Source organism: Cibotium barometz, chromosome 10, assembly GCF_041138505.1.
Source record: "Cibotium barometz isolate CiBa-2024 chromosome 10, ASM4113850v1, whole genome shotgun sequence".
NCBI lineage: Eukaryota > Viridiplantae > Streptophyta > Polypodiopsida > Cyatheales > Cibotiaceae > Cibotium > Cibotium barometz.
The window spans coordinates 57,759,324-57,780,625 of NC_141055.1; the positions used below are offsets into that span (position 1 = coordinate 57,759,324).

General features: G+C 42.4%; 2 protein-coding genes, 1 long non-coding RNA gene and 1 pseudogene across 5 annotated transcripts in view; 1 reads left to right on the top strand and 3 right to left on the bottom strand.

Moving 5' to 3' along the window:
- The window catches only part of LOC147635095 (uncharacterized), a 117,313-nt gene extending 108,162 nt beyond the window's left edge, over positions 1 to 9,151 (bottom strand). For all 3 annotated transcript variants that reach the window (XR_015266741.1, XR_015266743.1, XR_015266742.1), the window contains exon 1: positions 8,972 to 9,151. This is a non-coding gene — a long non-coding RNA (uncharacterized LOC147635095). The remainder of the gene's footprint in view (positions 1 to 8,971) is intronic.
- A 3,631-nt stretch (positions 9,152 to 12,782) lies between these two features.
- LOC147635096 (uncharacterized) lies at positions 12,783 to 13,499 on the top strand. Its single transcript, XM_086803350.1, has 3 exons — positions 12,783 to 13,100; positions 13,197 to 13,247; positions 13,365 to 13,499. The coding sequence occupies exons 1-3, from the start codon at positions 12,783 to 12,785 to the stop codon at positions 13,497 to 13,499; spliced, it is 504 nt and encodes a 167-aa protein (XP_086659476.1).
- A 3,156-nt stretch (positions 13,500 to 16,655) lies between these two features.
- Positions 16,656 to 18,275, bottom strand: LOC147635097 (uncharacterized). Its single transcript, XM_086803480.1, has one exon. It carries the CDS (start codon positions 18,198 to 18,200, stop codon positions 17,538 to 17,540), a length of 663 nt encoding a protein of 220 aa, XP_086659606.1. The 5' UTR covers positions 18,201 to 18,275; the 3' UTR covers positions 16,656 to 17,537.
- A 1,581-nt stretch (positions 18,276 to 19,856) lies between these two features.
- Positions 19,857 to 20,886, bottom strand: LOC147635098 (uncharacterized; annotated as a pseudogene).
- Between the last annotated feature and the right edge of the window lie 416 nt (positions 20,887 to 21,302).

Below are 21,302 nucleotides of genomic sequence, written 5' to 3' on the forward strand. Positions count from 1 at the left end.
GTGATTTACAGTTTGCATTGGGTGATTGGGTTCTTTTGCGCTTTGAAAAGGCTAGACTCAAGAAGATGAAGGGTAAAGAGCGCTTATTCCCTAAGTTGAGTATGCGATATTATGGGCCTTTTCAGGTTTTGGAAAAGATTGGTGAGGTAACCTATCGTTTGAAGTTACCAGATCACTGGAGGATTCACAATGCTTTTCACGTGAGTCTTCTTAGACCTTTCCGTGGGGATGTGCCTGAGGATGTATCAGATGAGGCTCAGCCGGAAGTTGAGGAACTTCATGAGGTTCTGATTCCAGAGCAGATACTGGCACATAAAGAAAGGAAGGTACGAGGTAAAGTTTCCCGTCGCTATCTTGTGAAGTTCAAGAACTATTCACCGATGGATGCGAAGTGGATGGAGGAAGGTGACTTAACAGATTCACCTCAGGTTTTGCAGCTTTATCTCGATGCCTTTGAGTTAGAGCCGACTCTTATTGTGGCTCATTCAGGTTCAGCAGAGCATGGGTCTGGAGCATTACCTGATGCTCAAGAGGGGGGTAGCACCTCCACTCCCTTGATACAGACAGGCTCAGATGACATCTAGAGGTCGCTTGGTGCAGATTTTATCTCACCCGAAGGTACTGAGGCTGACAGTACATCTGTTTATCGGACTTCTATGATATATGTGTACTAGTCACATGAGATTGTTGTGGATATGTATGGTTCACAGTGGTATACAACTTGGACTATTACTATGCCATTGGTTTGCAGTGAATGTTGATACATGTGTATGGCTCAGAGAGATTGGGACGCTGATCTTGCCATATTGTATATTTCACTTTGGATATTTTGATGCATCACCAGAATGCAATCGAGGACGCTTGCCATCTTTCAAGAGGGGGGTATGTCATGGCCCTGTGAAAATGGAGCAGGACAAGTGTGGGCATGGTGGTTGCAGAGTCAGAATATTTTATGATTCACATGGGGGGTGCCCGGACAGTGTTTAAGATGTGTGGACATCCCTAGGTGTGAAGGGGGGAACTAGAACATTAAACTTTTAATGTTTCTTAAAGTTGCCCCTAGGCCTTAGTGGCCCTAGGGAACTTTTAAAGTTTGGGGGCCCTAGGATTTTTATGGGGAGGAGGCCACTCCACTTTTGGAGGAGTGCTTCTCTCTCCTCCCCCTCTCTCTAGCTTTTGGGAAAGGAATCGTGGAGGAGCCTTCATGCGCTTGTATTCATGCGTGGAGAAGCTGAAGAGAAGAGCCGACTGCAGATTTTGTGTGCTGTTGATGCTGTTTTTCTGAGGGAATCAGCCGTACAGCACTGTACGGCCAGGACTGCGCAAGCTCTCTCTTTCTCTCTCCTCTGTTGCTGGCGGCGCATAGAACTGCTGCTGGTTGGGCTGCGCAGAAGCTCTGTACAGACTGTTTTCCAGCCCATACCCTACTGTACGACTGCCGTGCAGTGTACGGGCAGTCAGATACAGCACGTACAGGTGCAGGCGGCGTTTCTCAGGGTGCTGGACAGACCTGTGTATGCTGATTCAGGCTGGTACAGAAGTGGACAGCAGGCTGTTTATGCTAGTACAACGCCTGGCACGTATCCCGAGGCGGTGCAGACGGGTACTGTGCTGATTTTCAGATCTGTACTTTCAAGGACAGCATAGGAGTGAGCATCAGGAGGAGGATACAGGCAAGTGCAAGCACACGTGTGAAGCAGGGTTGTGGATTCAAGTGCCTGTAGGCACAGATTAGTGCTGTTGCTTCCTCCAGTGTTGTTTCACGAGCTGAACTTGGTAAGCCTTGACTCTGTTCATCTATCTCTCTTTCTATTGCTTGATGTCTGCTACAGGTATGTACTATCTGGCTCCTTGTGAGAGGAGGAGTATGGCAGATTGACAAGGGATTAAGACAGAGATTGAACAGCATATGTATGTTTGAGCTGAGAAGATGTATCATGCTCCTGAGTTATGCCAGATGTATGCCCATGGCTGGCCTGCTTTGTGATCTTGGCTGATCAGAGGGAGGCACAGTGTGTTGCTTGAGGACACAGATCTGTGTGCATAGATCCTCTGTGCTGAGAAGGATTTGTGGGCAGTCAGATTGGACTTACAGGTGTAAACTCTTGGCTGGTTTTTGTGTTGTACTCAGCCATACATATTATTTTAATTGAATAAAGAAATACCGCAAGGGGCGCCAAGCTTTGGGGCCAACAGGTGTCGCTGTGTTTTCAGATTTGGGCACTCTAGCTCCAATCTGTGTTTGGTTTCTCATCTAGACTACAAGTGGACGGGTGATTGCTCCTACCGCACTCTGGTTTCTATCAGAGGCCGGTTTCAATTAGTGTGGACTCTTGTGTATGCAACAAAGAGGCTGAAATCTTATCTCATATATAGACCATTTGTGGTGCTTACATCATGTAGTTTTTTTCCTCAAGCATTGAGGTATCCAGGGGATAATCCAAAATTGCAAAGGTGGTTGCTTGCCTTACAACAATTTGACACGAGCTTCATGAAAGAGGATAGTGTGAGAGCAAATATTGCTGATATGCTTACTTATAAAGAAGTCCAAATCAAAACCAAGCCAGTAAAAGAAGTGGAAAACAAGATAGTTCCAAGTCCTACTATGCATGAAGAGCTTAAAGCTAGAGATGGAACCTTGTATTTTGATGGAGCTTTCAAAAGAAGCATTGGCAAGGGAGTGGCGGGCTATGTATTTACTGATGTTGAAGGCAAGGAACTTTGGTTTGGAAGCCAAGAAATGGATGTAAAGAGTAATAATGAGGCTAAATATGCAAGCTTATGTATGGGACTTGAAGAATGTAAAAGAAGACATGTAAAGAAGCTTGTCATCAAAGGTGATTCTATGCTTATCATCATAAGGCAAGTTCAAGGTACATGGAAAGTGAACAAAGAGGAGATGAGGGGCTGGTTTTTCAAAACTAGAAAGTTGTTGAATTCCTTCATTGCCTATCAAATATGGTACATAGCTAGAAACTTGAATGTGAGAGCACATGAATTGGCAAAACAAGTTTTTGATAAAGATGTAAATGCATTGAAGGTGCAAGAGCCAAAGTACCTTGGAAGAGAGTCTTTATATGAGGAGTATGTATTACAAACAGGTTTTGCAAGGAAGGGGCTGAATCCTCAACAAAGAAATGCAATCACAAAGAGGGCTAAGAGGTATGTTTTGATTGGGGAACATATGTATCACAAAGGGGTTGATGGTATCATGAGGCGAGTGCTTCTTCATGGTGATGAGATATTTGATTGTCTTCAAGCATGTCATGAAGAGGGATGTGGAGGACATTTTGGGGTGGACATTACAAGGAGAAATATTATGGGTGCTCAACTTATGTGGCCAAGCATGAATAGGGACATTATTCATTGTTGCAGGAGTTGCCACGAATGTCACAAGCATTCCATAAAAGGAAGTTAATGCCAGAGCCTTTGATGTATATTGTGAGCTATGGACCATTTGAAAAGTGGGAATTGGATGTGATAGGACCTATGCCAGGTACTAATAATGGAAAGCATTATATATTTAGTGCTATGGACTACATGACAAGATGGCCAGAGGCAAGAGCTAGTCGAGGAGCTACTAGCAAAGACTTATGTAAATTCATATATGAATGTATATGTTGTAGGTTTGGAGTGCCTTTGGAACTTGTGAGTGATCAAGGGAAGGAATTTAGAAATGATCTCATTAAAGAAATGGATAAAATGTTGAACATCAAGCATAGGTACTCCACACCATATCATCCTCAATGCAATGGATTGGTTGAATCATTCAATAGAGTGTTGCAAAAAATGAGGGACAAGGACAAGAGAGAATATTAGCCAGTACCACTCAACAAAGTCGGAGAATATTGTGAGGGTGAAGATGGAAACACGACCCTACTAAGCTTGGCTATCCTAGATAGCGGAGGGGCCATTAGCATTGCCACAAAGAAGGTATGGGAAACATGGGAAAGAGTTGTAGTCACCTCGTGTGGAGTTGAGTACGAGCATATATTTGCAGTGGTAGATTTTGGGAAAATGACGACGTCACCCTTGGACGACCGTTTACGCGGTAGCTCAAGATGATTCAAGATTGTGGCTACAAATACAAATCCTTCTCTTTCTGTAGTGGTGTAGTTGATCTTAGCATCATTTAATTGTCGACTTGCAAAGCTAATAGGGTAGTCTAATTTACGCTCCCCTGGTTGAGCTAAAACACACCATATAGCATAATTTGATGCATCAATATACACATGAAACATTATATCCCAATAAGGGGTTCTAAGTATAGGAGCTGAGGATAAAGCTTGTTTAAGTGTATCATAGGCTTGTTGACAATCATCATCCCACTTAAACTCAATAAGAAGCTTATATAAAGGTCTTGCTATATCAACAAAAAATATAATAAACCTCCCATAAAACCCTACATGCCCCATAAACCTTTGAACACCTTTATAGTTAGCTGGTGGAGGCAATTCTAAAATTAATCTAATCTTAGACTCATCGGAAGAAATGTCATTCTTGGATACAATATGACCCAAAATAACACCATGCTTAACCCAAAATTGACACTCACTTGGATCCACAGATAGGAGGTACAAGCGACAGCGCAAGAAGACTTTCCACAAGGCTGCCAGATGCTCCTGCCACATTGTATAAACACAAATGTCATCAATGAAGACCTCCAAGAATTCACGAAGGAACTCCCAAAAGATTGCAACCATTAGCCTTTGGAAGGTGGCTGGTGCATTCGTGAGGCCAAAAGCCATTACTTTAAAGGCAAAGATCCCCCACTCCGTGGCAAATGCTGTCTTGTACTGATCTTCGAGTGCGATCTCCACTTGATTGTATCCTGAATACCTATCTAAGAAGCTATAAGCTTCTTTTCCCTGCTACCCTTTCTATAATATGCTCAGTATATGGTAGAGGGTAATTGTCCTTTCTTGTGGCTGCATTAACTTTTTTGAGATCCACACATACCCTAATTTTTCCATTCTTCTTAGGAACTATGACTATAGGTGAAACCCAGTCAGTGTGTTCTATTTCATAGATGATTCCACAATTTAGCAGCTTCTGAATTTCCTCCTTGAAAATTTTAGAGTATTTGGGATTCATAGGATATGGCCTTTGTTTGACGGGACACCATCAGAATTGTATGATGTACTATCTCCCTTGGCACTCCCTTCATATCCGTGTATTTCCAAGCAAAGCAATCCTTGAATTCTTTAAGAGTTGGATCAGATCTTCCTCCTGCTCTGGTGTGAGATCTATAGCTATATTGACAGGCTTTGGCTCTTCATCCTCATCCACTAGATCCACTTCCTTTGTCTTTGCCAGTCCATCATAGAAAGTTGCTTTCCCTTTTGCTATTTGTTTAGTTTTAGCCATCTACTACGGAATTTTTTTTGCTTAAATATGGATCCAAAGCGAAGACAGGCTCAAGCTCCTTTACTATGCATAATCAAGGACGACTATGATTTAAGGGCGGGGTAATGTCATCAAAATTCTATTTTGATGAGTCTCCCATGCTCTTATGACGTTGACGTCAGCACATGATTTTGTTGGACACACAATGAACACATGTCACCAAAATCCAAGTCTGATGCATAAACAATGATTTTCTCTCTCTAGTCTAGAGTGAGAAAATGCCTAAAAGGAGCAAGACAAGTAACAGGAATGTTATGCTAGCCTATGGAAGGCCAAAAGAGCAAAGAAACATTCACAAGCCGTTAAACGAAGTAAGAATAATGATTCTCTCTCTAGCCTAGAGAGAGAAAATACCCAAGAGGACCCTAATAAGGGCAGGGAAGTTAACGGGAATGTTATACTAGCCTAAGGACGACTAGAAGAGCAGAAGAACATTCACAAGCCGTTAAATGAAGTACTAATGATGATTTTCTCTCTCTAAGCTAGAGAGAGAAAATACTCCAAAAGATCATAACGAGAGCTAGCCATCTAACGGGAATGACAATGAAGTACCAAATGATATATGGAACCTTCATTAGCCGTTAGATAATGTTCTAGGGAGTCCGACATGCTTTTACGGGACTCAAATGTCCTAGAAATGACCTCGAAAATAACGTTCTATTGAATACGGGAACGCGCGGAGTAGGGGAAATGGGTCGGAGAGGTGGGGCATGGGAAACAAGGCTAACTACAGCTCACACATGTCTCCAAAAGGTGCATTTTACCTAAAAAGTGGGGCAAAAGAAATGGATGAGGCTAAAAGGGGAGGAAAAGGTGTTGTTCTACTATTTTTAGACTGAAAAGCACACTCTCTCTCTCTTAATATTGGTGCCTCCTTGACCTCTCCCTCTCTGTTTGCATGAAGGACCTCCCACAGGCTATATGGCCATGTGAGCAGTCAAGTGAAAGCTAAGCCGGAGCACTCTCTGCCTCCTACACTCTCTTTGCGGCTTCTCTTCTTCTCTTCTGGCTATGGCGTGGATAAGATCCTAGGCTTCCCAGGAGAGGATTCCGTCTACGTATTAAATGATATGATGCATGAAATTCTTGCATAGTATCTTCATACAAAGCCCTTCCTTGCTCTGAAATTGTCTTTCCTTCTCTCCGTAAGTGCTTTCAGCTTGTATAGCCATAAGCCTTTGAGAGTAGGAGCTCCGCATGATACACGGAAAGCTAAGAATTGAGTAAAAATGCTATCGGATCTCAGAGTACGAAGTCTCTTTGATCCGATGAAGCAGTGCTAAGTGCTCAATATGTCGATGTACTCTATGTGCCTTCGAAGATTCAATAAAAAGTCCTTTTGAGGGGGGGCCAACCTCAGAAGACTCGGCCCTCACTGTTGTGTCATTGTTAATTAAGTCATTAACTAACTACTAAGTAATTTGGCTTTGCAAATACATTACCTTTTTCAAATAGGATCCCCGCATTGGGTCTATTAAATATCCAATAGTATCGAAACGTTTCCATGAATGAAGGGAATTAGAACCCGAAACGGCAGACAAATGGTGCTTGGAGAATGCAAGAATGAATAATATTGAGAGAATAAGGTACGACAAGATAGACTTATTGGAAAATTGAGATACTGACCATCCTGAATGTGACATCTTCGTTTCATTAGTAATTTCTTTGAAAAGAAGAAGATCTATCTTGGATAATATGGTTGTTGTGTCTTTGCAATCGTCATAAAACTAGTAAATTGCTAGAAGAGCCAAATTATTCGTTACAGAGGAAATCAAGGAGTTTGAGGACACCTATGCAAGGCAGTTCTCTTCTCATGAGGGTAAAGAGTATATTCATCTCACAGCTATTGCAGTGGATTCAGCAGACAAGGCAAGGGTCACTAAGAAGTTCAAGAAGATTGACCCCTCCATATTTGTGAAGCCAACTAATCTACATTGCCCATCTCACTCTAGCCCTTGTAATTTAGTGCAAAGTTCCTTGGCATTTATTTTTTCTTGTATCTGAAGGTGGATATGAGTCAAAGCAAGTTAGCAGATGTAGATGATCCTCCTCCTTCCTCTTCTAACAATGTAGTCACCATATCTGATTTGGAAAAAGAAGAGGATTCAGATCTAGAAGAGTCTCTTGAAATTGAGAGGTCAGTGCAAAGTTAGATGTCTCCATCTTCAAGGCTGAGACTGTGATTGAAGATTGCCCAGAAGATGAAGATGTCTCATAAGGCTTTATGACTGTCCCAACATTGCCTTCATTCCATCTCAATGGCAAAGATTACATTCCCCTTTCACATATCCAACAGTTATACAACCTTAGGGAGGACTATTGCCTTGCTATTGTAGCAGAAGGTTGTGATGTGGCCAAGGGCTTTATTTAGGTCGATGAGGAGCCCAAAGAAGAGTTTCTTGCCTTAAACACAAAAACTTCAAATGACACTTTTATTGAAGCCCCCACTGCTCTAGTACTTTGTGTGAGAAGGGCAGTAGAGGAGCCTCTTGCACTAAAAGATGAGGATTTTGAGGAAAGGCTTGTCCAACTTAGAATACAAAATTTTGGAGGAGGGTTTTTGCAAGTTCAACCTCAGGGCAAGAGGGAAGTCAAGGAGCATAGTAGTTCCCTGGATTTGTATAGAGAGTTCTTGAAGGAAGATGAAAATCAAAAGGTAAATTGAAGATTTATCCAATCCTCTTTGTTTTTTATTTAGTTTATGTGGTTAACTTGTTTAAGGATATTTATTATTCTTGTTCTACCATCATTGTGCAGATTGAGATTCTGAATAAATACAACTTTCTTGGAAGAGGATCAAGGTCAAGGGGACCTATTGAAGAATCACACAGAAGGGACACTGCCCTTGCCCATTATTTGCCAATCCTTGATAAGAAGGTTTTTGTGTCTTCGATGCAACCTTCTCTGAGAAACCAGAAATGCCATTGTTTGCCCTTAAGGTTCTTTCTAGGTTTGTGGGATTCTCCCCCATCCAGGCCAATGCAAACAAAGTAATGCTTTTAGAGAGGACAATTGCTCTCATAATATTTTTCTATGCCCCTGGCTTTAACACTTTAAGGTCTGCCTATTTTTTGTGCTACTCTAGCTATGCCCTTGCAGATAAAACCACAAATGTCAAGCTTCTTGGTGGCTACAATACAAAGAAATATTTGAGGTACAGAGGAGACATGCCTGAGCAAACCATTGTAAAGAGGCTCAAAAATTAATCTTTTCAAAAATACATAGCAAGAAACAATACATAGTGGTGGCTCTTTTTGCAAGAAAGCTTACAAAATGGCTCTTTTTGATCAATATCAATATGTAAAGGCTTTTAATCCCAAAAGGCTTATATAAAGTGTTAACCCATCTCCCACCCCTCTCCCCTTACGTAGGCGAAGCCGATGCGGGAGATACGCTAACCTCCTCTTCTTCTTGCTTCACCTCCTTATGCAAGAGAGCTACACAAGTGCAGAGGGCATCGAGGGGACTTGTGCAATGACTATGAGTGCGCGTAAACACCACAAACACACACATGATAAGAGGGTTGCTCTTGAAAGAAAGGAGGAAAACGAGGTGTGTCACTCACCTCTTTGTCCTTGGACATAGTCGGATAACTCGGGGTTGCCGTGCGCGTCGTAGAAGTCGTCAGCAAGCCAATAGGTGGAGAAGAGATCTCTTGTGATCCTGCAATGCCTCCTTTACCTCCCTCATACACACACAGAAAGCAGATTACACAGAGTACACAGAAGCAGATCCCGTTTTTTGACTAAATCCCCAAATTATGAGCCTCCAAATTACAATTTTGGCCTTTTAAACAAGCTCAGAATGTGTCCGGGCACCCATACTATGGACCGGGGGTGTTTTGGACACTAAAGGGGGGCTGTAGAGCATTGTTTTGGGCTTTTTACAATGCGAACATGCCCAAAAATACAAATGTCAGTGTTTGCATAAAAAACTATGAAATTTGTGGGAAGGAAAAATAAAATTACATGGTATTTTTCTATTGGAAAAATTGCTAGGAGTGAATACTACAATTTGCTGAGATGCCTGCCATGATGCTTAGTGTGTAGCACTTGAGTTAACCTAAGCGCTTGAGTTAACCTTAGTTAACATTGTCCCCTTCCTGTTTGTGATGTCGTTCTTGGCATCAGGTGCATGTGACAACGTTGTTGCGGAGTGAGACCATGGCGCGGCGCCTGAGTGTTTTGTCGCGGAAGTTTGCTTCATAGCGCATCATGGGGTCGGGGATGTGGCGTGTGAAGTACAACTCCTCCTTTGTGTCCCAGAAGCGAGTGTCAAGCATGTCTTCGAAGGTCACCAGATAGTTCCTTGAGAGATTTTTGACCTTGCTATAGAAATGGTAAATTTGTGGTATGTATGGGCCCGTAGACAAGTTGTATACTTATCTCATTGAGTTGCAATCCAATGCTGAATAATTCTGGAGGTTGTGAGGAGGAGAATAAGCTTCAAGAATCTGCAAGTGGCCACCATTATTGGGTCTGGAATTAAATTCCATGCCTCGATAAGATTAATAATTGCAGATCGGAAGTCCTTCATTGTGGTGTAGTTCTCCTTTGGCAGCAATGGAAAGTTGTAAGATATATGTGCATTGTTCTTGTGCAGCAACTCCCATTGCCTCCACGTCCACCTTCGCTCCGTGGGATTTCAGTCCTCTCCTCATCAAGTGCATCATGCACATCATCATCAGTAAATGGCTGATCTGTGGATTCATTAGAAACCTACGTAGGCTAAATACATGCCTCATTTGGTTCTACATTGAAAGCAAAGCCTGCACAGAATCTTCCACAAATACAACATCTCGATTGACCAAGATCTGTTAACTTTGCGGATGGTATAACTTGTAACCCTTACTTTCAGAACACATTTTACAGCCTTATCATCTAATTTCCTGAGATGTTGCTGCGGCACAAGAGCATAGGCCAAGTAACCAAAAATACGCAAATGAGAAACGAAAGGCTTCTTGCCATGCCAAGCCTCATACAGAGTGATAGACTGCAATGCTTTTGTGGGACACCTGTTCAGCACATAGGTAGCACATAACAGCCTCAAGCCAAAAAGAGTGTGGCAAAGATTGACTTTTGACCATACATCGTGCCATCTCCATAAGAGACCTATTTTTTCTCTCAGCTACCATTTTGCTGAGGGGTGTAAGGCACTGTATATTGGTGTTTTATCCCACGTTCGGCTCCCCATAAATGCATTAAAGTCTTTAGACATGTACTCCCCCCCTCGATCAGAACGGAGGGTGCCCACTTTACATCCATATACATTTTCAGCCACCATAACAACAAACTATTTGAAGCACAAGAACACTTCGAACTTAGATTTCAAAGGATAAACCCATGCATGCTTGGAATAATCATCTATGAAAGTCACGAAGTACAGGTAGTTCCCAAAAGACAGAGTCTGCATAGGACCACAAAAATCACTGTGCACAAGCTGCAATTTGTGAGCAACTCTCACTGAACCATCTTTAGGAAAAGAAGCACGCTGCATTTTACCCAGAATGCAGCCTTTGCATACATGCTTTGATGGTGCCTCAAGACGAGGCAATCAAGACACAATCTCAAATTTCTGCAAACACAGCAAACTAGCAAATTTCAGATGACCAAAACGTGCATGCCAAAGTTTTGCATCTGAAATTGCTTGTAAATCTGAAACTGCACATGCCACATCTTCCACACATTTTACATAGGCATTTAGTTTATATAGCCCACAGCTTAACAAACCAGATGCCACAATTGTATCACCAGAATTGAGATCATGAACTGTACATTTGTCATCCACAAACTTAACAACTAGGTGAACCCTAGTAAGTGCAGAAACTGACAAACAATAAGTTCTTCTTGATCCTAGGAATATACAATGCATCTTTCAGTGTGAAAGCACTACTATTTGCAGCAGTAAGCACAATAGTACCAACTCCTTTCACTGGATAAGAGGAGTCATTTGCACATGTAACAGCATTTCCTATAGGAGCAGATTCAAGAGAAAAAAACATATCATGCTGCAAAGTGATATGCTTTGTGGCACCACTATCAAAGTACCATACATGAGAATCCACAACAGACATACAAGAATTATGCAACGATGGGTTATAGCTGCAATGTATACTAAAAGCCCATTCTGCATCTTGTACTACATTTACAGATTCAGAACTAGAAGCTGTGGCATCTATAGCAGCAGCCATGCTTGCCTCTCTTTTCTTTGCCTCCTTTGCTTTAATCTTTGGACAGTCCTTAATGAGATGATCATTGGGCAGCTTTTGGCTTACTACTCGAAGAAGCAGTTGCTTTGCCTCTTTGAGTAGCCACAAAAGCCTGATTTCTGCAACACGTTGTCTAGACCTGTTTTCCCTAGACTTAGCTTCCTGCAAGAGTATAGCGACTAACTCATCAAACTTGATTGCATCCGGATTACCCTTCGTCACAAGTCGGAAAGTAGAAGCAAAGCTCTGATAAGAGTCTGGCAAGCCATTAAGAATAGTCTGCACAAAGTGAACTATCAGGAATGATCTCATCTGCAGTAATTAACTGCTCCTTGAGATCTTTAATCTTTGTAAGGAAAATGTCCATAGAGTCTCCTTCCTCCAGATGCTTAGACTCTAACTGTTTTCGAAGATAGGCAACATGTGCCTCATTGTTGCAACCTGCATACAAATGAGCAAGAATGTCCCAAGCCCGCTTTGCTGTTTTGGCTGAGCGAACGTGTGGGACAGTGGTACATTTAACAGATAACGCAATCAAGGCACGAGCCTGTGTATCTTTACCAACGAACCTACTCAGCTGTAGGTAGAGCTGCCCTAGCAGTAGATGTGCCAGAACGTGAAGCTCTCTCCGCAGCAGCAAATCAGCAGATGTACTAGAAATTGCGACATCCTCAACTATACCAAAATCTGCAACAACATATCCTGACCGTACATCAATACCCTGAACGATATTCCAAAAACCTTTGGAAACAATACATGACCCGTCATGTATGCCCACAGTGGATAATTAGTGCCATCAAGTTTGTCATCAGCAGACAACATGCAAAATACATCATTATCAGACATTGTCGACAAAAGCCTGTAATGACCTGCGAAAGAGACCAAAAGCACTGACGTAACCTGTAGGGGCACACACAGGCCCAATACACCAAAACTGTGAGAAATTTACTGATTTTGGTGAAGAACAGACAAAATCGGAAGCTCTGAAAGGCTATGCAAAAACCTTGCAGCACGCGAACGGCCCCCGAAACGTGCCCGAAACGACCCGGAAAGTGCAAAAATGTTGTAGCTATAACACGTCGTTGCATAATTCTTGTATGTCTGTTGTGGATTCTGATGTATGGTACTTTGATAGTGGTGCACAAAGCATATCACTTCGCAGTGTGATATGTTTAATTCTCTTGAATCTGTTCCAATAGGAAATGGTGTAGATAACTCCTCTTATCCAGTGAAAGGAGTTGGTACCATTGTGCTTTTTGCTGCAAATGATAGTGCTTTCACACTGAAAGATGCATTGTATGTTCTTGGGATCAAGAAGAACTTATTGTCAGTTTCTGTGCTTACTAGGGTTGGCCTAGTTGTTAAGTTTGTGGGTGACAAATGTACAGTTCATGATCTCAGTTCTGGTGACACAATTGTGGCATCTGGTTCGTTAAGCCGTGGGCTATATAAGTTGAATGCTTATGAAAAATGTGTGGAAGATGTGGCATGTGCAGTTTCAGATTTACAAGCAGTTTCAAATGCATATTTTTGGCATGCATGTTTTGGTCATCTGAAATTTGGTAGTTTGCTGCGTTTGCAGAAATCTGAGATGGTTTCTTCATTGCCTCGTCTTGAGGCACCATCAAAGCATGTATGTGAAGGTTGCATTTTGGGTAAAATGCAGCGTGCTTCTTTTCCTAAAGATGGTTCACTGAGAGCTACTCACAAATTGCAGCTTGTGTACAGTGATGTTTGTGGTTCTATGCAGACCCCATCTTTTGGGAACTACCTATACTTCGTGACTTTCATAGATGATTATTCCAGGCATGCATGGGTTTATTCTTTGAAAGCTAAGTCTGAAGTGTTCTTGTGCTTCAACAGTTTGTTGTTATGGCTTGGCTAAAAATGTATATGAATGTAAAGTGGGCACCCTCCGTTCTGATCGAGGGGGGGAGTACATATCTAAAGACTTTAATGCATTTCTGGCTGAATGTGGGATAAAACGCCAATGTACAGTGCCTTACACCCTTCAACAAAATGGTGTTACTGAGAGAAAAAATAGGTCTCTTATGGAGATGGCACGATGTATGGTCAAAGGTCAAAAGTCAATCTTTGCCATACTCTTTTTGGCTTGAGGCTGTTATGTGTGCTACCTATGTGCTAAACAGGTGTCCCACCAAAGCATTGTAGTCTATCACTCCGTATGAGGCTTGGCATGGCAAGAAGCTGTCTGTTTCGCATTTGCGTGTTTTTGGTTGCTTGGCCTATGCTCTTATGCCATAGCAACATCGCAGGAAATTGGATGATAAGGCTGTAAAATGTATTTTTGTTGGCTACAGTTCTGAAAGTAAGGGTTACAGGCTATACCATAAAGTAAACGGATCTTGGTCAGTCGAGATGTTGTATTTGTGGAAGATTCTGTGTAGCCTTTGCTTTCATGTACCAAAGAGATAAATGTACGCTCATAGGACACGTATGATACTTTGTTGCCTCTATTTAATGGTGTGGACAGTCTAATGTAGAACCAAATGAGGCATGTATTCAGCCTATGTAGGTTTCTAATGAATCCATAGATCAGCCATTTACTGATGCACTTGATGAGGAGAGGACAGAAATTGAAGAGTCTAGGTCTATGCCTAAATGGCTGGTGCAGACTTTACGTGACAGTAAATTGGATGCACCTTCTTTGCCTAGTCGTACTCATTATGGTTCTCAGCATGCCTCCTATGTATCAGATTGTTATGCATTGGCTGTTTCTAACATGTGTGATGAAGAAGAGCATGTTACATTTAATGAGGCACAAAATTCAAAAAATTGGATAGCTGCTATGCAAGCTGAGTATGATGCTATTGTGAAGAATGAGACTTGGTCATTATGTGATTTGCCTACTAGTAAGAAGGCAATTGGCACTAAGTGGGTTTATAAGCTAAAACATAAGTCTGATGGTAGTGTTGAGCACTACAAGGCTAGGCTTGTTGCAAAAGGGTATGCTCAAGAAAAGGGCATTGACTTTGAAGAGACTTTTGCTCCCACTTGTCGTATGACTACCATTCGTAGCATGTGTGCATTGACAGCACATCATGGTTGGAATGTACATCAGTTAAACCTTATAGGTACAAGCACATCACCGCACCCATCATCCAACAAGGTGAAGACTGAAGTCTCTGAGCATGTTCTAGAATGCAGCAAGACCAATTTGGTTTGGATCACTGATGACTCTGAAAAGGACAACCATGGGTGGCACGTGTCGATGTCTTTCCTTCATGCCTAAGGATATGGACAAAGATCTTATCCCACAAACCTTACAGCTACCTAAAGCAACCCGCAAACCATTGCCGATGACTTTTCAAAAGCCAATTACTCTTCTTACGAAGGTTACAACACCTACCCGAGCAAGACCTCCTCAATAGACACAGCCTAAGCTCAGCTAGATTCCAAATAAGCTTTTGCACACTCAAGGCTATTACAAAGGAGCACCCCATATCTAGCCGCCAAAGAAAAGGCAAAACCCTCCTCTCACTTCACTATCTAAGCCAACAAGAAGGACAGGTGGATGTACTCCATCTAGCTCCAAGAAAATCTATACATGGAGTCCCATCCTTACTCAGTCTCAGCCTTACTTGACATGCTTAAGAGTAAAGATGCAATCTTTTGGAGTGCACTAATAGCATGATATGTATAATAAGGCCAATGTGAGTAAGTAATGAATTGTTTTGAATGTAGCATGAGATGCTTCGTGCTCAAAATGTTTCGAAGGCATGCATTGGTTGTAGTAGGATATGTACATTATGGACAAGATGAGCAAGAAATGAACTATTTTGAACATATGCAGCATAAAGTGACTATGTGTTTCAAAAATAGGAATTACTTGACATGTAGAGATGATTTGAACTATTTTAAGCACATGCAGCATTAGGAAGTCCTCCAAATATGGTGCTTTGATATTGCTAAGCCAAGCTTAAGAGAAAGTGTAATCTTTTAGAATGCACTAATAGGCAAATATGAACATAGGTATACAAGCATCAAAGTAAATAAAATACATGCACCATGAGGGCATGCGATTGTAGGATATGTACAACAAGGCCAAGGTAAGCATTGAATTGTTTGGAAGGCATGCATCATGGGGCATCCATCCAAATACGGTGACTTATGTTTGTGTCTTGAAAGCCTCTTGCACTATAGGGGCCACTGCAAGGGAAACAAAACCATGGCAAGATTGTGAGATAGGGAGTTGTTGTTGGCTCTTGGAAATATGCTACAAGAAAGTATTTTTCTAGGAAGTGCTATTAGGGCATGTATACACAACAAATCCAAGGTGAATAAGCTGCTTTTGCAAGAAAATATTGTGTTGTGTATGGGCATGTATGCACAAGAGTAGGTTAGCTTGTATTGAATTGTTTTGAATGCACTAATAGTAGGATAATACTATCATGGCTAAGAATAGCAAGCAATGGATTGTTTTTAGTAGCTTCTATCCATACGTGGTGACACCATATGGGTAAACAAGCTCATGAAGAATGTTAACTAAGGTTAACTCAAGCGCTACACACTAAGCATCATGGTGGGCATCTCAACAAATTGTTGTATTTACTCCTAGTAATTGTGCCAATAGAAAAAACACCATGTAATTTTATTTTTCCTTGCCGCAAATTTCATATTTTTTAATAAATTGGCCATTGTTTTGCCGAAGTTGTAATTAACATGAGAATACTTCCATTTGTATTTTTGGGCATGTGCGCATCGTAAAGAAGCCAAAACAATGCTCTACAGTCCCCATTTAGTGTTCAAAATGCCCCCGGTCCATACTATGGGCGCCCGGGCACATTTTGAGCTTGTTTAAAAGGCCAAAATTGTAATCTAGAACCTGATAATTTGGGATTTGAGTCAAAAAACGAGATTGCATCTCTGTGTATTTCTGCAACAGTTCTGTGTGTGTGTGAGGGAGGTGAGAAAGGTGTTGTGGGCTTGCAGAGGAGCGTCTTCTTCATGCTTTGGCTTACCACGGGCTCTGGCTATGCGCGGGGAGCTTCCCATCTTGTCTGGCGACGAACCTAGACGAAGAGGGTGAGTGACACACCTTCTCCTGTTCTTCTTCTTTTTATTCAAGGGCAAACCTCTTGTCGTGTGTGTGTGTGAGTATGATATTGGCGCTCACCCACGGTCATAGCACAAGTCCCTGCGATACTCCCATTGCCTTGTGTAGCCTTCCTGCATAAGGGGGTGAAACAAGGAAGAAGGAAATTTAGCGTATCTCCCGTATCCGCTCCGCCTGCGTAAGGGGAGAGGGGTGGGAGATGGGTTAACATTTGGCACTGCTGCCGGGGACTGGTGCTTTGATAATAGAGAGGAGGATATCATCTATGCATAGTGGTCATATACCTCACCTCTTGCTATGTGTATGCATGTCCATCTGTGAAGAACCCTCTCTCCCCCACACCTAATTTGGTGTCCGTCCCTGGACACTGTATTCACCGGTCGCTTCCGCTTGCCTCGCCATACTTAGAGATGGTCTGATCAGTTAGAGTTTTCTAGAAGCGCTTAATTCGTTGCTCCAGCTCCAGATCTTCGAGGACATCCTTCAAGGGCATCTCTACTTCCATTGTCATAAAGGCCACAAACCTGCTTCGAACATCCTGATTTAGCAGTGAAAATATATTGCTCTGGATCTCGAAAAATCCTGTATAGAATGCCTCTTCGAAAGTAATAATGAAGTGTGCTGGTAGGAAGATGACTCTAGCATACAATCCCATCAGCACCTGCCTTGACGGCGCTTTCTGCAAATCCCAGCTAAGCCCGTGGCCACCTTCAAAGAACATCGTCCAAGGATGGCCTGTTTGATCGATATCATTATGTCTCAATGCATGTAACAATCATTTTTGCGATCTTTGACATCATGATACATGCTAGATCTAGAATTCCCTTGAATTGGTTGATAATGCCATTAAGCACCTCTAGCATGTATCTCTCTGTAGGAGCTTGCTTGCTTCGGTGATGGCAACACTGGGTAGTTAAGCCATGCTGTTCGTTGCTTTGAGGTGAATCGATCAAAATTTTCCCAAGTTCTCCAACGTTGGATTGGGCAATAAGTCAGATCGATGCGCAATTCCTGGGGAGCAGAGACATAATAGAGTCTGTCTTTGACGCGCTTGTTAAGCCAGCTCTCCCTCCATTTGGGTTGATTAGTCATAATCGCTGAGGCTTCAAAATCTTCAATTGGCACATTGGCATACCCTCCAAGCTCGTTTAGCTGACAATGTGGTTGAAATTCTTTTTTCATTAGAAGGACTTCCTGCTTTAAAAGTGGATAGGGCAATGTTGGCATGTGATAGTCAGAAACTAGCCCTTTAGGTGTCAAATAGGCAATGCTGGCTGAGTGTATTATCTTTTGTTCCCAAGCCATGCACTCCTTCACCACTGCATCTACTTCTAGCTGAATACGGCCTTGTAGCTCCCGTTCCAAATCCATTTGCCTTGGGTCGGTGCTTGAAAACCCCGCCGTAGTGTAGTCTGGCTCCTCCTCTGCCCCGTCCATGCCCGTACTTGTACCTGCAGTCTCCGTTTCCATTGGTAGAGGCTCAAAATAGCTTGATTCTGGAGGTGGCATTGGCCTATTTTGCAGTGGAATCTCTTAGGCTCAAAATAGCTTGATTCTGGAGGTGGCATATCCAACGGAGGTGGCATTGGCCTATTTTGCAGCTGAATCTCTTTGTTTGCCAAATCTTGCTCTTTGTTGGCAAGAACGTGCTTTATTTTCTCCAGCTCTTCCTTAAGCTTCTCTGTCTTTGGCAGCTTCACGATGCATAAAACCTGTGAGCATGGTAATGCGCTGTAGCTTTTCTAAATTTAGCTGCTTCTGCAGCTCTGGTACTCTATTGTCCGGCTGTACAGTTCCAACGATTGGGTTAGCAAGAAATTGCCGTATTGTGCTCTCGGCTTGCTCCAATCTAGTCTGGTTGACTGCATGTGCTGTTTGCATTGCCGCTAGTTGCTGCTCTTTCACAGTGAGTTGGTCGGCATGGTCCTTTTGTAGCTTCTCCACTTCCCTCTTTTTCATATCCAGTTGTAATGTAAGTGCCTGAGCTGCACGTTGGGATCTTTCCAAAGTCTGTTTGCATTCTCCTAAATCTCTATATACTGAGTGGAGCTCTGCGTTGGTATCCTTTAACTCTTTAAGCCTGCTGTCGAGTTTTCTTTGGAGAGTGTTAATTTGCTCTCCATCTTTCTTGACCTGCTGTACCAATAAGGAATTGGTCTCATTAATTGTCTTGATTTCTACTTCATGCTCTGCCATAATTATGTTATATTCCTTAAAGGTCATTGCCTGGTCCATTTTCGCCTTTATGATCTTTTCAAGGTCTCTTTGAATACGTTGGGCAGGCATCAGAATTGGCTCTTCATCCACGGCTTCTTGAGGTTCTCCACTGGTTCCAGTTTGATCTGCTTGAGTGTCCCTTGGAGCCTCTTGTTCTTTGTCCAACTCGATCACTGTAGGCTGTTCTTCAGTCTTGTCCTTGTTAGCTTCTTGTGACTCTGTTAATCCTTCTTGTGATTCCAAGATGCTTTGCTCTTGTTGTGCATGCTTTTCTTGAGCTTGTTCCTCTCTTCGAGGTTGTGGATCTTGTAAATCTTGCTCTTCCGCTGGAGTTATTGGCACCTGTTGTACTTCTCCATGAATAGGAGTAGGCTCAGGTTCCGTTTCTTTCTCTTTCTCTACATTAGCTAGTGCTGGGCTTGCTTCCTTTTGAAGAGTATCTGGCACTCTTTGGGGTTCAGCTTCTTGTACAGTAGGATATTCCCAAACAATTTCTTCTTCTCTTCTAGGAGAGGATAAAGATACAACTATGGTTGGTGAGGGTTCTCTCCTAGGGGATGGCATTGGAGCTTCCTCTTCATCTCCATGTGGGGAGAGTGTTGCTCACTTTGTTGTGTCCCGGTTTGTACTTCTAGATTTGGCAAGTCTTGTGTTAGACCTCTTGGTAGCCTCCTGGGTTTGCTCAGCACTAGATCTTTCAAGTGGTCTCTTCCCCAACCTAGCTTCCACCTGAGCTCTGCCTTGTTGAGCTAATCCCTATGCCATAATTCTCAACTCCTCCAAGTCTTGCAATCTCTCTCTGCGGAGTTGTTGTGCAGTTGGAGCTTCTTTCTTTGAGCTTGCAGCTGTAGACTTTGTTGGCCTTGGTGCCACATCAGCTTTAATTTTTTTTGCGTTGTGTTCTAGCTCTATCAAATCTTTCCCAACTCTCTGGTTGAGCGGGATGCTCTAGGAACGGATCTTCAGGTTGTTCCTCCTCTCCACCCGTGGCTTGTTGTTCCTGTGTATGTGTGCTACTTCTTCTTCTTGGTCTGACTCAGTCATTGCCTCATCAGAATCCTCTTCTTCCGTAGATCTGGCCTCCTCTTCAGACTCATCTACTTCTTCAACTGCTTGCTTTCCCCTGGTGGATCTTGCAGGTTGCGTGTCTGATTGGGCTTTCACCGTTTGTGCCATAGGCTTGCAAAGCGACACCCAATGGTTAATGGGATGGGCTGGTGGTAGCTCATCTATCATCGTGGTACGCCAACCTTGTCAGGTATTGGCCGCAATTCATATGTAATGCATTTGGCGTTTTCTTTCTCTTTGCGAATGCTTTTAATTCCGAGAAGACAAGCTATGCAACATTTAGTGACCACATTTGCCTAGTGGCTGTAGGTACTTTAGAGAAAAATGCCGCCACCCGCCGATGTGGTCTTGTATAACGGACTGCCTTGCCATGTCTAAACTGTTGTGTGTACAGCCTTAAAGCCAATTCCGCCTCTTTGTAAACCATATCCCTGAAGGTGTATTCTTGGGTTGGCGACTGCATAAAGGTTGCACGATTTCTTCTACATAATTTCTGGAGTGAAGGCTCTGATTCCCTCTTAGAAGCTTTAATGCTTCGGAGATCATCTCTTCTGTAATTCTGACATTCATCCAATGTGCTGATCAACTGATAAGACCTTTTCGTATCCATTCCCCAAGCTGGTAGGTTGAAATAGGATTTCAGACCAACTTTCTCAAAGATCTTCATGGCGTCTTGGTGCTTGTGCATCTGGTCAAAATTATCCGGCACAATAGACACACTCCATACAGATCCCTCCGGAGTCTTGAATGATCCGGTGAAGACTGCTGTTCTAAATGCTCTCAAGGATTCTTTGTCCACATAGCACTCTGCTGCAACTTGGATCTTTGTGATCTCAAAGGGTTGCGCTTCTTCCAGCATCTTTGCTTTGCTCATGTACTTGCTTCTCCGCTGATATGATTGAGATGCCATGGTACCTGTAGGTAGAAAGCATCAAGGCCCACATAGGCGAAGCTTTAGAATCATCATTTGAGCGCTCATCACTTCATTCGAGCTCGCAGAAGCAAACACTTAAGAACATTTTTTACGTTTATGGCGCAAACACTAAACAGATCATATCTCATGATTTTGTGCTCCAATTTCCATGCCGCTTGATTCTTGGGATTCCTTAGGGTATGGGCTACCTGATAATGACCTCAGACCATAACACTCAGTTGCCAGCTATATACATACATATATATATATATATACATACATACATATATATATATACATACATACATATATATATATACATACATACATATATATATATATACATACATACATATATATATATACATACATACATATATACATACATACATATATATATATACATACATATA

Excerpts from the sequence above, each read along its gene's own strand:
- LOC147635096 (XM_086803350.1), top strand. The coding sequence starts at position 12,783 with ATGTTTAATTCTCTTGAATCTGTTCCAATAGGAAATGGTGTAGATAAC. Across the intron at positions 13,101-13,196 it reads AAAAATGTGTGGAAGATGTG|AAATCTGAGATGGTTTCTTC; the intron begins GCATGTGCAGTT and ends CTGCGTTTGCAG. Across the intron at positions 13,248-13,364 it reads TTGAGGCACCATCAAAGCAT|ACCCCATCTTTTGGGAACTA; the intron begins GTATGTGAAGGT and ends GGTTCTATGCAG.
- LOC147635097 (XM_086803480.1), bottom strand. The coding sequence starts at position 18,200 with ATGCCACCTCCAGAATCAAGCTATTTTGAGCCTCTACCAATGGAAACG.